Source organism: Miscanthus floridulus, chromosome 7 (genome assembly GCF_019320115.1).
Source record: "Miscanthus floridulus cultivar M001 chromosome 7, ASM1932011v1, whole genome shotgun sequence".
NCBI classification, from domain to species: Eukaryota; Viridiplantae; Streptophyta; class Magnoliopsida; order Poales; family Poaceae; genus Miscanthus; species Miscanthus floridulus.
The window spans coordinates 127231130-127244136 of record NC_089586.1 but is presented as its reverse complement, the minus strand read 5'-3'; the positions used below and the strand labels follow the sequence as shown (position 1 = coordinate 127244136).

Sequence of the window (13007 nt, the reverse complement as noted above, 5' to 3'; positions counted from 1 at the left end):
TTCTCCTTCCTTTGGCCTGCTAGCCTACCTCTGCAAGCGCTTGAGGAGCTGGAAGTCCTTGTAGAGATGTTTGATGGGGTAGTCGTGGTTGGTGCACGGGCTCTCCATGAGATCATGGAAGTGGCCCGGAGGGTCTTGCTGGGGCTGCATGCCCGCGTGATCAGCCGCGGCGACCGATGCGAAGTTGGCCGGTTGGCAGCGATCTTTTCTATTCTTTTTTCCCTCTGCATGGAGGGGCCCTCGTCTTGCTCCTGGCGCTTGGCCTTACCTTTGCCGCAGCCTTTGTTGAAGCATGGTGGGAACAGCGCTTGCTGGAGGTGTTGGACAAAGGTCCGTGGTCCCGGGCTGTCAGGGCTGGGACTCCGGTCGACACTGTGTGTATCTCGGTTTAGCCTGAGCTGCATGTGGACAGGCGGTCAGCACGGAGCGATCGTCAGGCCGAGGTGAGGTGCCATTGCGGCTGCCTATGCCGCACTCTGTGGTTGTTGCAGTGATAGGGTGTAGTGCCCCATCTACTGCGTCCCTATTCCCTAGACGGGGAGCGAGGTCGCGAATCGATGTTGCGATACGGAGCACTTCGCTTGTTGAACGGCGGTGGTCTCCAGCAGTGCTCGGAGGTTCTGGTGGATCGCCCGTTCGTGAGGGTCGTTTGGCTCGGACAGGTCGCGCAGGAGCATTGCTGCGGCGGCAATGTTCTGACTGGCCCGAGCGAACTGCGGGGGATTGGTCCCCTAAACTGGGGCGTTGTGCTGGGGCTAACGGGCACGACCCCGAGCGCCATTCGTCGGTCTATGCGCATTGGGCGTAGTGTTGTGCGCTGAGCGCGCTGGTGCAGTCGGTGGCTGATGCGGCCACTATCATCGTAGATCCTCCCCATGCTCACGTGTTAGCTCAGGGGTCTTTGCATGAGGGCTCAGCGGGGCATGGGTCCGGAAGGACTCCGTTACCCTAGGCAGCTATTCCAGAGCGTCTGCCACAGCGTACTCCCGGGACCGACAGTGGCTAGAAGCCACGTCGCCGATGCTGGATCCGTCACTCCCGACATCGTCATCCATGATGTCGAGGAAACAGGTGGGAGCATAGCTCGCTATCCCCACGAACTCAGACGTGAGAGGGTGCGGCGCCAGCACCTTTTGGAGTCCTCGGGCATATGCGTCCATGGAAGACGTGAGGCCGTAGGGGAACCAGTCGTACGATGATTGTGTTGGGGATAACGGGGTTTCACCGGGTATTTGGTGGAGGATAGAACGCAGTAAGTGAATAACAACATGTATATTACTCACAGCGGGGTTTGAGCAGAGAGTTTGCTCGGAATGAAGCTCAGACGCCGCACCGTCGAAGTCGCGTGTCTCGGAGTCGATGGAGGACGTCTCCCCGACGGGTGCTGGGTCGCGAGTCTTCTCGTGGAGGTGGAGTACGCCGAGTCGGTCGGCGACGAAGTCCAGGCTTTCGAAGAGGAAGGCCTAGGATGGCTTGAAGACGGGTGGAACCCACATCCCGATAGGCAAGAGTGCGGGGAATTCCAATGAGCCGAAGCGAATCGTATCGCCCGAGCCCGCCACGGCGGGGGTGGCGGAAGAATGGGCCATCCGATGACCAAAAAAGTGTTGAACGTACAGCGTCCTCCCCATGGACGACGCCAACTGTCGGTGCATAATATGATAACTAGTGAATATTTGTAGTTTTGTTGTACATTGCGATCGGAGATGGCCTAGCACTCAATGACATGGGATTTGTACTGGTTCGGGCAACGTGCCCTACGTCCAGTTGGGGTCGGTCGGTGACTTTTATTCCTGAGCCCGGGTGCTCGAAGTCTGCAGTGGGGTTACAAACAAGAGAGAGAAAGAGAGGGTGTACAAGAGGTCCAGTCGGCTCCGACCGAAAGGGCCGAGAGTGACAAGAACTTCGCTATGAGCTAAGTGTTCAAGCGGGGACTTGAGGTCTGAACCTCGCGGTTCTGTGGTTGTGAGCTATCGATCTAAGGAACTCTGATCTACTTGAATCCGTCCGTCTGCTGGAGGGAGCGCATCCCCTTTTATAGATGAAGGGGATGGCTTTACAGGTGAGAGGGTACGGATGTTTTTAAGCCTTGTTGCCCACGCTGATGAGGATTGGATAATGGTAGGTGTCCACAACACTGTTGATGTCGCTATAGAATGTCAGACGCACACGGGAGGTCATGCTATCTTCTTCAGGAAGGATGGACGTCGGTACCTGTAAATATTGTTCGATGCCTAGAGGCATGTGAGGAGTCCTGCTATGTTTACCCGGTACGGTAAATCCTGGTGCCCATACCGCTATCGATTGTCCAGAGACACGCGGAGGGTCTTACCGTATGGGAGTTTTAGCGGCCCCTACAAAACTGTGGAGGGAGATGTCGACGCCTACAATACTATTTGTGTCAGGGTGGCTGCAGAGTACTATTTCATGCAGGGTATGGTCCCTGGTGTAGTGATTTTGACTTGCGAGCCTTGCCTTGCCTTTCTCTGCACGTCTTCTGGTTCCTACCGAACGGGGCATCCCCGATCGGAGGGCTCTAGTCGGCTCTGAGTGCACCGATCGGAGAAGAGCGGTGAACAGGGTTCCTACGAGCCCCGGTTGGAGGGACGCGGGGTCGGAGTCGGAAGTAGGGCTTGGGGCAAGCCTTCTGATCGGAGGTCGCCCGGAGACGGCTGTAGCCCGAATCGAGTGCTCCGATCGGACAGGTGGGCCGAAGTAGCCAAAGAGCGGGCGTTTCTCTTCTTGGGCCTGGCCTCCCGGTTGGTTGCTGGACCGCCCCCTTTCCCTATTGTTTTTAGACTCTTGGGCCGAGCCTTGGCACAGAAGCCAGTTTCCGAGGGACCCCGGGTTTATGAACCCGACACATGGTGAAGAGGTAAAAATCATTATAGAAAAAGTTGTACCACATCAGCCTCCACATCCACCACCCCCACCACCATCAACGCCATTTTCAAGCTCAAATCCATATGCTGTATCTGTAATTCCAGATCCACAAAAGAGAGCTTGGTCTCCACCGCCCCCGCCCCTACCCCCAGCTTTGGCAAAATCACCATTTTCCTCTCCACGGCCACAATCACCACCTCCGCCTTCTCCACTACTTAATAAACCTGAAGTCTCATTGTCTCAACCGTAGTTTCTAGATAACAAGCACAGTGCAACGATGGAATATCCAGACACCCCGTCTTTGACACCTACATTTTCAGACAGTGTTACGCGGGTGCAAACACCGCCTGTTCCACCTCCTCCACCTCCTCGATCATTGCCAGTTCCACCTCCTCCACCTCCTCGATCACTGCCAGTGCCACCTCCACCACCTCCTCCATCTAGAACACCACCTGTTCCACCTCCACCACCACCTTCATCTCAAACACCGCCTGTTCCACCTCCACCTCCTTCTCGAACGCCACCTGTTCCACATCCTCCACCACCTTCATCTCGAACACCACCTGTTCCACCTCCACCTCCACCTCCACCTCCACCTCCTCGAACACCACCTGTTCCACCTCCACCACCACATTCTTCTCAAACACCTCCTGCTCCACCTCCACCACCTCCCCCTTCACAAAGTTTTCCATCCTTAAGTAAAAGAAATCGCGTGGCAGCCCCTCATCCACCTCCGCCTTCACCACCACAGTCATCCCGTGTTACTTCTGCACCATCAGTACCACCTTCACCCCCATTACCTCCTCCTAAGCTAGCTGTGGCCAACAATGCTTCACAGAAGTCACCAACAATCCAACCACCTCCACCTCCACCAGGCCCCCATCATAAGCTTTCGTCACATTCTTTACCTACGAAGGGAAGTGCTGCCAATTCTAACCCTCCCCCACCTCCAGCATTTTCATTTGGTGCAAAGGATCGTAGCACAGCCCGCTCAAAAAGTCCTAGAAGTTTACGTGCCAACCAGGCATCTAAAAGGACCCCGCTGAAGCCATTGCACTGGGTGAAAGTGTCAAGAGCAATACAGGGAAGTTTGTGGGCTGAAACACAGAAGTCTGATGAAGTATCTAGGTATAAGAACATTCTTTTATGGAATTCTTTAAAGTTTTTTTTTTGGGGGGGGGGGGGGGGGGGGGGGGGGGGGGGGGGGATATACTTATCCATGCTTATCTTTATTAGGACTCCAGAGATTGATATTTCTGAGCTCGAAAGTCTTTTCTCTGTAACGATGCCAAATATGGAGGCAAAACGGCAACGACAACACCCTTCTGTTGCAACAAAGCAAGAAAAAGTTCATCTGGTACTTCTATCCATTCCGATTTGTGCAACTATTCTCATCTAAGTAGTTAAATGATAACTTAAGTGTAAATAAAACAATTAACGTTGCACTTCTCCTATGCAGATTGACCTTCATCGCTCAAAGAATTGTGAAATTATGCTGAGAAACATTAAGATGCCACTGCCTGATCTAATGGTAACTTTGTAGTGACATTATCTTAAGATAGCAATATCTTTGTAGGGTTATTAGGATTAGTATCTTGATAAGTAGAATTCAAGCATAATTGATGCACAGCCTTGTTGGAAGGTTAAAGAATAGATTAGCTCAAGCTCATGTTAAGAATAAGTTATTTGACAGAACGGATCTTTCCCGGTACCTTAATAAATCCATCACATCTGTTGCCGAAAATAAAGTCTCTTGGTGTTCCTTCCGACAATATTTGTTGATTGTATTGATTACGTGGATGGTTATTTTTTTTTCTCTTTCAGGGTTCAGTGCTTGCGCTTGATGATTCCATAGTTGATGGTGATCAAGTAGATTACCTCATAAAGTTCTGTCCAACTAAGGAAGAAATGGAACTACTCAAAGTACATTTTTCTTCCTGCTCTATTCCGCTTTGAAATTTTATTAGTTTTCTCGTGAATTGTATTTTGGTATACCAGCAGTATTTGTTTCCATCAGCTTCCTATCTATATTGACATGGTAATTTTCAATTTTTTCAGGGTTATACAGGCAAAAAGGAGAACCTAGGGAACTGTGAACAGGTCTTCTTTTTTTCCCCTGTGATATTCTATTCTCCTTGGACGACGAATTATGTTTGGTAAATGATTGGGAAAAAGTGCATATGCCACCATTAAGGGACAGGAAAGAGCTTGTTCCTTACATTAGACCTTAATGGAGGGGCGAGCTACTTCCTCCATTTCTAAATACTAACACTTAGGATCAAATCACACACACCAAGAAGGTCATAAATTGAAGAAAAAAAATTCTGTCTAAAACAAGCATGGCAAACAAATTGCAAAGTGGATGATGGTAAATGATGGTTATAGTTATAGTTATTAGTGTTGTTCTAGAAATCCTACCGAGGGCTAAGAAAGTGTCAACTATTTAGAATTGAGGATTAGTTTACACTGATCATAAGCAGGAAGATTGCAAGATGGACACAATTTAAATATTCATGTCTTATCTTTGGCTGTTTCTTGTGAGTTGGTATGGTGAGATGGCCATTTTCTACAATCGGTATACCTAGTGTACCTCTGGGATATATGGCCCTCATTTGTTAACCCATTCCATGCATCTTAAAATGTGCAGTTAATCCCTGAATCAATAACTCCATTGCTGATTTTCTCTTGTGTTTGTAGTTTTTCTTGGAGATGATGAAAGTACCAAGGGTGGAGTCAAAACTGAGAATTTTGTCATTTAAGATAACGTTTGTTACACAGGTCAGAAGTACATTGCATCTTTGTGAAATGCTTCCCCCCATGGGGTTGTATTACTGTTCTTGTATATAAATATATAAACATTAAACTATTGCTGCATCATTCTTTATATTCTTTCAGGTTGCGGACCTAAAAAGTAATTTGAATATCATCAATTCGGTTGCTGAAGAGGTATGCTGTAAATCATTTAATCAAGTAATCTCCACACTTCACTGACATGTAACGAATGTTCATGTACAATGTTGCATGACCAGGTTAGGAGCTCTTTGAAACTTAAGCGAGTGATGCAGACGATTCTTTCTTTGGGGAACGCATTAAACCAAGGAACTGCAAGGGGTGAGTCAGCGAACCAAGTGCAATACCAGTATTCACCCTACAAATAAATGACACAACATTGAGGAACACAATGCTCAGTGTTTCACGCTATCAGTTGGTTCTTATTTAATTTCATTACATAGTTGGCTTATGCTTTTATACAAAAATATTGATTAAAGGAAATTAAGAGTTGGAGCAAAACTTTGCAACTGCAAACAATATTCCAGTTTCCAATAGCACGGCCAATTTCACTGCAATTCTATGACTAGCGTATATCTTGCATTCATGTTCTCTGCGAGGCTCACCTTTTTTGCTATACTTTAATCAACTTGGAAAATAATCCGGAAATATTACACAAGACAAAATTTCCAGTTGATATTTGTGTTATTTCCTTTGGACAGTATTTTTTAGTTGCTTGCAGTAACTAACTGGATAACCAGCAACAGCCAAAAACCATATATGTATTCTAATTTACTTGCAAAAGGCATACTTTTAAGATTTAGCCTCATGAAATTTGACAGCAGAATGTTGACTCTTTCACCTAATTTTTTAGTTTTTTACACGTGTCCATTTTTCAGGTGCAGCTGTTGGATTTAGATTGGACAGTCTTCTTAAGCTCAGTGATATACGGGCACGTAATAATAGGATGACTCTGATGCATTATCTATGCAAGGTGTGACTACCTCCCTCCCCCTCCTCTGCCTTAGACATCCGGTCTAACAAGGTTATGTCTAAGCATATCGCTGACATAGTGCCATCATGTTATGACATAGGTGATAGGTCATTATTGAAGGTTTACAAAATCTAGTGTTCCGATTACAGTTAGAGTTCTTCTAGTAGACATTGATCCGCTTCATTCATCGCAAACTTCACGCGACGCGTCGCTCGGAAGCACGAGCGCGCGACCTGCCGCGTTGTCTTCTTCCTCCGTTCGGGACTCTATGCCCGGTGGCCTTAGAAGGGGGAGGGGCCTCGGGAGGCGGCCAGACCGGCAGTGATGGCGAGTTCAGGGGCAGCGAGCGAGGCGGCGGGAGACAACCAGATGGGCAGAGCCAGCGGCGGGTGCGAGATGCTCGAGCTCGTCTCTTCCGGTTAGGGTAGGGGTGGGCGGGATGGAGCGGCGGGGGTGGGCAGTGAGGGGCGCGGCTGGCGGCAGGAAGCCTTTGGCCGGGGGCGGCGGTGGAGGCCGGAGGTGGGAGTGCGCTGGTGCGGTTCAAGAACAGTCTCGCTCTTCACAAAATGCCCGACCGGTCGCGGCATAACGCGCTCCTTCATTCATTAGTGCGCTGAAGAGTTGATTGGTGTTCAGGATTTTTTTCCTTTTTTCTATTTCTTTACATCTGTGACTTCCAATGCCCAGTTTGTGGTTCCCCTTTCTTCCTTTGTTGTAGTGACCATATTAGAAGATTAAACGTACCGTTTTGGCAAAATAACACCCCTGCAATGAGTACCTCCTGCTGTGAGCTGGAGCTCCTTTCCATGAAAAAGGTTGTCATCAATCAATCTGTGTGACTTTGAACTAGTGTCCTTACTTCCATTGTATTAGCATTGAGTTTCCCCACGAATTGTATCTTTGTACCAATACATGCAGGCATGTTTGCATTGTTCATTATGTTGATGAACTCTGTTGCTCTTTCTCAAAGTTCTTTGTTTGAACAGATTCTTTCGGACAAGCTTCCTGAAGTTCTTGACTTCAGCAGGGATATTGCAAATTTAGAACCTGCCTCAAAGGTAGTTTAGATCTAATGCTAGATAGATCCATGTGGTTTTGTTCTTCTACTGACAGCTGGAGTAAAAACAGATACAACTAAAGGAGTTAGCAGAAGAAATGCAAGCAATAACTAAAGGACTGGAAAAAGTGGAGCAGGAACTGGCAACATCTGAAAAGGATCCCCCAGAGACAGAGATATTTTACAGGGTTAGTTTCCCAGTATTTTAGTTTAACTGGTGCTATTAGAGTAGATAGTGATAGAGCTTGTGGCTTAGTTGTGGAAGAAAAGCTCACCAAAGACACTTTATGAGGCCTAACACGTGGGATCCCACATTCCACATTCATTCTGTTTCTAGTCATGTCTCTTGTTCTTTCATTTGTATCTCTAGTATGCACAATAGACTGATGGGGAAAAGATGAAGATGCCATCATCACACTATTAGCATATTGATTATAATGCTCTGAAGATTTTTCTTTCTTTCTTTTTTATTTCAGAAATTGAAATTATTCCTTGCTGATGCCCAAGCTGAAGGAAGGTCATTAGCTTTGCTTTACAGCACTGCGGTATGTCAAGACTCGACAGTATCACTATCCTGATGCATTATGCATGCCTTCTGCTTGCAGGCAGCACATGCTTTGTGCTAAAGAATATTATTTTACTTGCAGGGGAAAAGTGCCGATTCTCTAGCACATTATTTTGGTGAAGATCCTGTGCGGTGTCCTTTTGAGCAAGGTATTTTCTTTTGAGCTGAAAAGCTTAGTTATCCTACTATCGTGCAAAAGCTAAGATTAACAAGACATGTTTAAACTAAAAGAAAAGGCAATTTTGGATATTAAAACCTAATCAACTTGTTTTTGAGGAGTTACAGATTGCTTCTTGCGGCTTTAAGCGTTCCTGTTCCAAATCAGAGCACACCAAATCTTCACATCGATAGCAATCTACTTTTGGATTTTCTAAACAGTTATGATTGCTGTTAGCATAGGCGCCTGATAGGGCTGTTATGGGCCTGGTGTTAAGGCCCATGCGGCTAGTGCCTTAGGGGTTAAGTTAGATTGATAAGGCAAGGATCACCGTTGATTGGGTGTTTCTATAAACCCTCCGGATCCTTGCCTATATATATATATATTGTACCCTGTACTCTTGACAATCAATCTATCAATCCCGAGACATATTGGACCTGAACTCCGTGAACACTGAGGTAGGCAGCCCCTTGGTGAAGATGTCTGCATATTGCGAAGAGGTGGGAACATGCAGAACACGAAGGTCACCAATGACGACTCGCTCCCGGACGAAGTGAAGATCAATCTCGATGTGCTTGGTACAGTTGAATGGCTACTTTCTTGCTGTCTATTGGGTTTGTTGAAGCCAAGTCAGACACCTCACTCTTCGTCTACCAGCGTGGTTCCGACACAGCCTACTTGTTGCTATATGTTGACGACATTGTCCTCACAGCTTCATCATCAGACCTTCTTCGGCGGATCATCTCAGCACTTCAGCGAGAATTCGCCATGAAAGATCTTGGTGAACTACATCACTTCCTCGGCATGCATGTTCAGCGAAGTGGTGATGGACTCCTGCTCTCACAGCGACAGTACATGCTGGATATCCTTGATCGTGCCGGAATGGCTGAGTGCAAGCCATGCTCTACTCCAGTGGACACCAATCCTAAGGTTGCTGCCGCTGAGGGGGCCCCTGTGTCTGATGCTACCGACTTCCGCAGTCTTGCTGGAGCCCTTCAGTACTTGACATTCACCCGCCCAGACATTGCATATGCCGTTCAGCAGGTCTGTCTTCACATGCACGACCCTCGGGAGCCTCACCTCGCTGCTCTGAAGCGGATTCTTCGCTATGTTCGGGGCACACTCCACCTCGGTCTCCTGCTGCGACCTTCCACTTCGACTGATCTTGTCGTCTACACCGACGCTGATTGGGCTGGTTGTCCGGACACTCGTAAGTCCACCTCGGGCTATGCAGTGTTCCTTAGTGACAATCTTGTTTCTTGGTCCTCCAAGCGCCAGAACACAGTATCAAGATCAAGTGCTGAAGCTGAATATCGCGCGGTGGCTAACGGAGTTGCAGAGGCAACTTGGCTACGCCAGCTTCTCCTAGAGTTGCATGCCCCTCTTCGGCGCGCCACACTGGTGTACTGCGACAACATCAGTGCCGTCTACATGACCTCCAACCCGGTGCAACATCAGCGTACCAAGCACATCGAGATTGATCTTCACTTCGTCCGGGAGCGAGTCGCCATTGGTGACCTTCGTGTTCTGCATGTTCCCACCTCTTCGCAATATGCAGACATCTTCACCAAGGGGCTGCCTACCTCAGTGTTCACGGAGTTCAGGTCCAGTCTAAACGTGCAGAGTGGCTGACGATTCGACTGTGGGGGCGTGTTAGCATAGGCGCCTGATAGGGCTGTTATGGGCCTGGTGTTAAGGCCCATGCGGCTAGTGCCTTAGGGGTTAAGTTAGATTGATAAGGCAAGGATCACCGTTGATTGGGTGTTTCTATAAACCCTCCGGATCCTTGCCTATATATATATATATATATTGTACCCTGTACTCTTGACAATCAATCTATCAATCCCGAGACATATTTGCTCTCAATTGCTTCTCATTTGTATGTACAGTTGTCTCAACATTGCTAAGCTTCACGAAGACGTTTGAGCGGGCCCATGCTGAGAATGTTAAGCAGTTGGAGCTGGAAAAGAAAAGAGCCCAAGCAGAAGCAGAGCAAGAGAAGCCCAAACTAACTGCCCACAAGAAGGGGGAATCACTGGAGCTTGGAATTTTGAAAGAGAAGGCCAAACTAACTGCCCACAAGAAGGGGGAATCGATGGAGTTCGGAATTTCAGGACGGTGACGGTGACTCACCGTCTTGCATCTACATAGCATGCACTTCACTAATTTCGTGCCACTTGATCACCTAGACCAGTGGCACAAAGTTTTGTAGCACTCCTTCAGGCAGTATGACAAGGTAAACCGCTACTGATACTGGAGCTGTCATGTCAATATAACAGTAGTATCATTTGTCTAAGATCCATTTGCGCTGGCATTGTCTTACAAATTTTGCTTTCAGGAAGCTAGGGAGAAGTAATGCTGTGCAGTCCTAATATAACAGTTCACTTGATGTACATAGCAGTTTTCACATCTGTTGCTGTTGTAAAGAAAGGTTCCACAAACGCGTTTAGCTCACGAAGGGAGCTGCTGTCTCTTGTTATCTTGGGGAATTCCCCTGTTATAGCAAATCTGTAATCGCGTGTTGTAAAGTGTATGCATTCTCCATGGTCCAAGAAAATCTGTTGGCACTTTTATTGTCTTACAGTTTTTGTTGTCAAGTAGCTAGGGAGAAGTAATTAGTCCTAATATAACAGTTCACTTAATAATTAGCAGATAAACTGAAGCTTACCGCTGGTTCTTGATGTACATAGCAGTTTCAGATCTATTGTTGTTGTAACAAAGGTTCCACAATTTCATCAAAAGCAAAGGTTCCACAAACGGAGCTGCAGTCTCTCTTGGGTTATCTTGGGGGATTCCCCTGTTAGAACAAATCTGTAATCTTGTGTCCATACATGTAAAGTGTATACATTCTCAAATCTCCATGTACCGATGCTTTTGTACAGAGCGATGTGAAACGATCACTTGATCCAAACCCTTGTCCCTTGATGCCTGGCTAGTGTTTTTTTTAACCCTGTCCTTTCTTCTTGTCCCAAATCTGATAGAAAACTGTGACAGCATTGCTGCCGCAAGGTTACGATGGACGTTTGGATTCGGAGAATGATGGTAGGAGCTGATCTGACTGGAACTAAGGCACTATAGACTGTAGCCCTGTAGCGCTGCCGGTGTTCCTCGCCGTGACGCCATACTCCGTCCGCTGCCGTTGCCACCATTGGCGATCCAACGGTGGAGCCGGAGCGGTAGTTGGGGCGTGTTTGGTAGGTAGCCTGAAGGCAGCCAGGCCCGCAGGCCAGGCCCAGACCAGCCACAGCCTGGCTGACCCGGTGCAAGGCCCCTTGTTTAGTGACCTGTATGGCTGTATCAAACTGACCAGACCCAAAAAAGATTGTGTTTGATTCCACAGCTGGGAGCCAAGCCCAAGACCAACTACCACCGACTGTCATTCCCAGATCTTGTTTGATCCCCGGCCAAGCCAGCAACCATGGAGAGCAGCCAACAAAAATCAACAGATGGGAGATAGATAAGAGTAATGCAACATCACATAACCAACAGGCCTCAGACTAATTAGGTAAATAAGCATAGAGTCATAGCTGCTCTAACTTTATAAAAGTACAAATGAAGCAAGGCAAAATAACAAAATCAGCAGCCTAATCAGTAATCAGCAGTCTAATCAGTAATCAGTAGTCCTTGAATAACACAAAGGAGATAGTTAACAGAAATGAAAGACAGAAACCATTAAGACATAGCAGCAACTCATCCATCATGTAGTTGTCGTCATCACAAGCCTAAGTAGGGCAGTTGTAGCTGCCAGTTTTGCTCGTCTTCATCCATAGTCCAACTACCAAGATAACAAGTGAGGTGATTAACACCTTCTTTCACCAGCCAGCCTTACTATTACAATCAGAAGGAGGAATGATTGGAGCAAAAGCATCACGAGGGACAAGATCATAGGGGAGGGGAGGTGCTGCTCCATGAGATGGATGGACACCTCTCATGGCTGCCTGATAATCTCTAACAGCCTGGTCATAGTTGCTATACTTCTTGTATATAGCATTTCTCACCCCAAGAACATGCTTATTGCACTCCTGCCAACTCAGGTAAATCCTAGGAGCCTTTTCGTTGAAAACAACATAGTATGCTGCCATTTCTGCGAAATAAAACATTGGTTTAGCTTTCGTCAAATGTAAAGCATGAAACTAGCCATGAGTGTGGAACTTGAAGATCTACGATTTACAATCGTTGATCTTAAGTCCCCCACTGATGAACAACATCATCAAGTTCATATGTAAGAGAATTGACATCACAGGCATTGTAATAAAAGGTTAGCCTCAACTTTAGAATGTGGTGGTGTTCTTTCAGTTTAAATCATCGGTGGATTCCATAGAAAATAAAAACTAGTAGCGCAGCAAATCTAAGCTCATGGCTACCATGGAATCCATGTGCACATCCATACACTGTCATCAGCACAAGAAAGGAGCTGTTGCTAGGGTATGTATATGTCACATGGATTTGTTGACATACATGACAAATCAGAATAATCAAGTAAACAGGGCAGGCACCAAACAAGTGCAAATCCAGGGTTATGACTGCCATCGAACCCTATTGTGCACATCCATTCACTGTCATCAGCATAAGATACAAGTTG

At 47.1% G+C, this 13007-nt stretch overlaps 1 protein-coding gene across 1 annotated transcript; it reads left to right on the top strand.

Annotated features, from left to right (window-relative positions):
- Positions 1 to 2851: 2851 nt before the first annotated feature.
- Positions 2852 to 11070, top strand: LOC136466235 (formin-like protein 7). Its single transcript, XM_066464649.1, is given in 15 exon segments — positions 2852 to 4011; positions 4120 to 4240; positions 4343 to 4414; positions 4708 to 4806; positions 4942 to 4983; positions 5581 to 5661; positions 5779 to 5829; positions 5913 to 5994; positions 6552 to 6646; positions 7633 to 7704; positions 7775 to 7891; positions 8180 to 8248; positions 8351 to 8417; positions 10315 to 10661; positions 10764 to 11070. Coding segments are annotated over 14 exon segments (2361 nt in total). The 3' UTR covers positions 10548 to 10661; positions 10764 to 11070.
- Positions 11071 to 13007: the final 1937 nt, after the last annotated feature.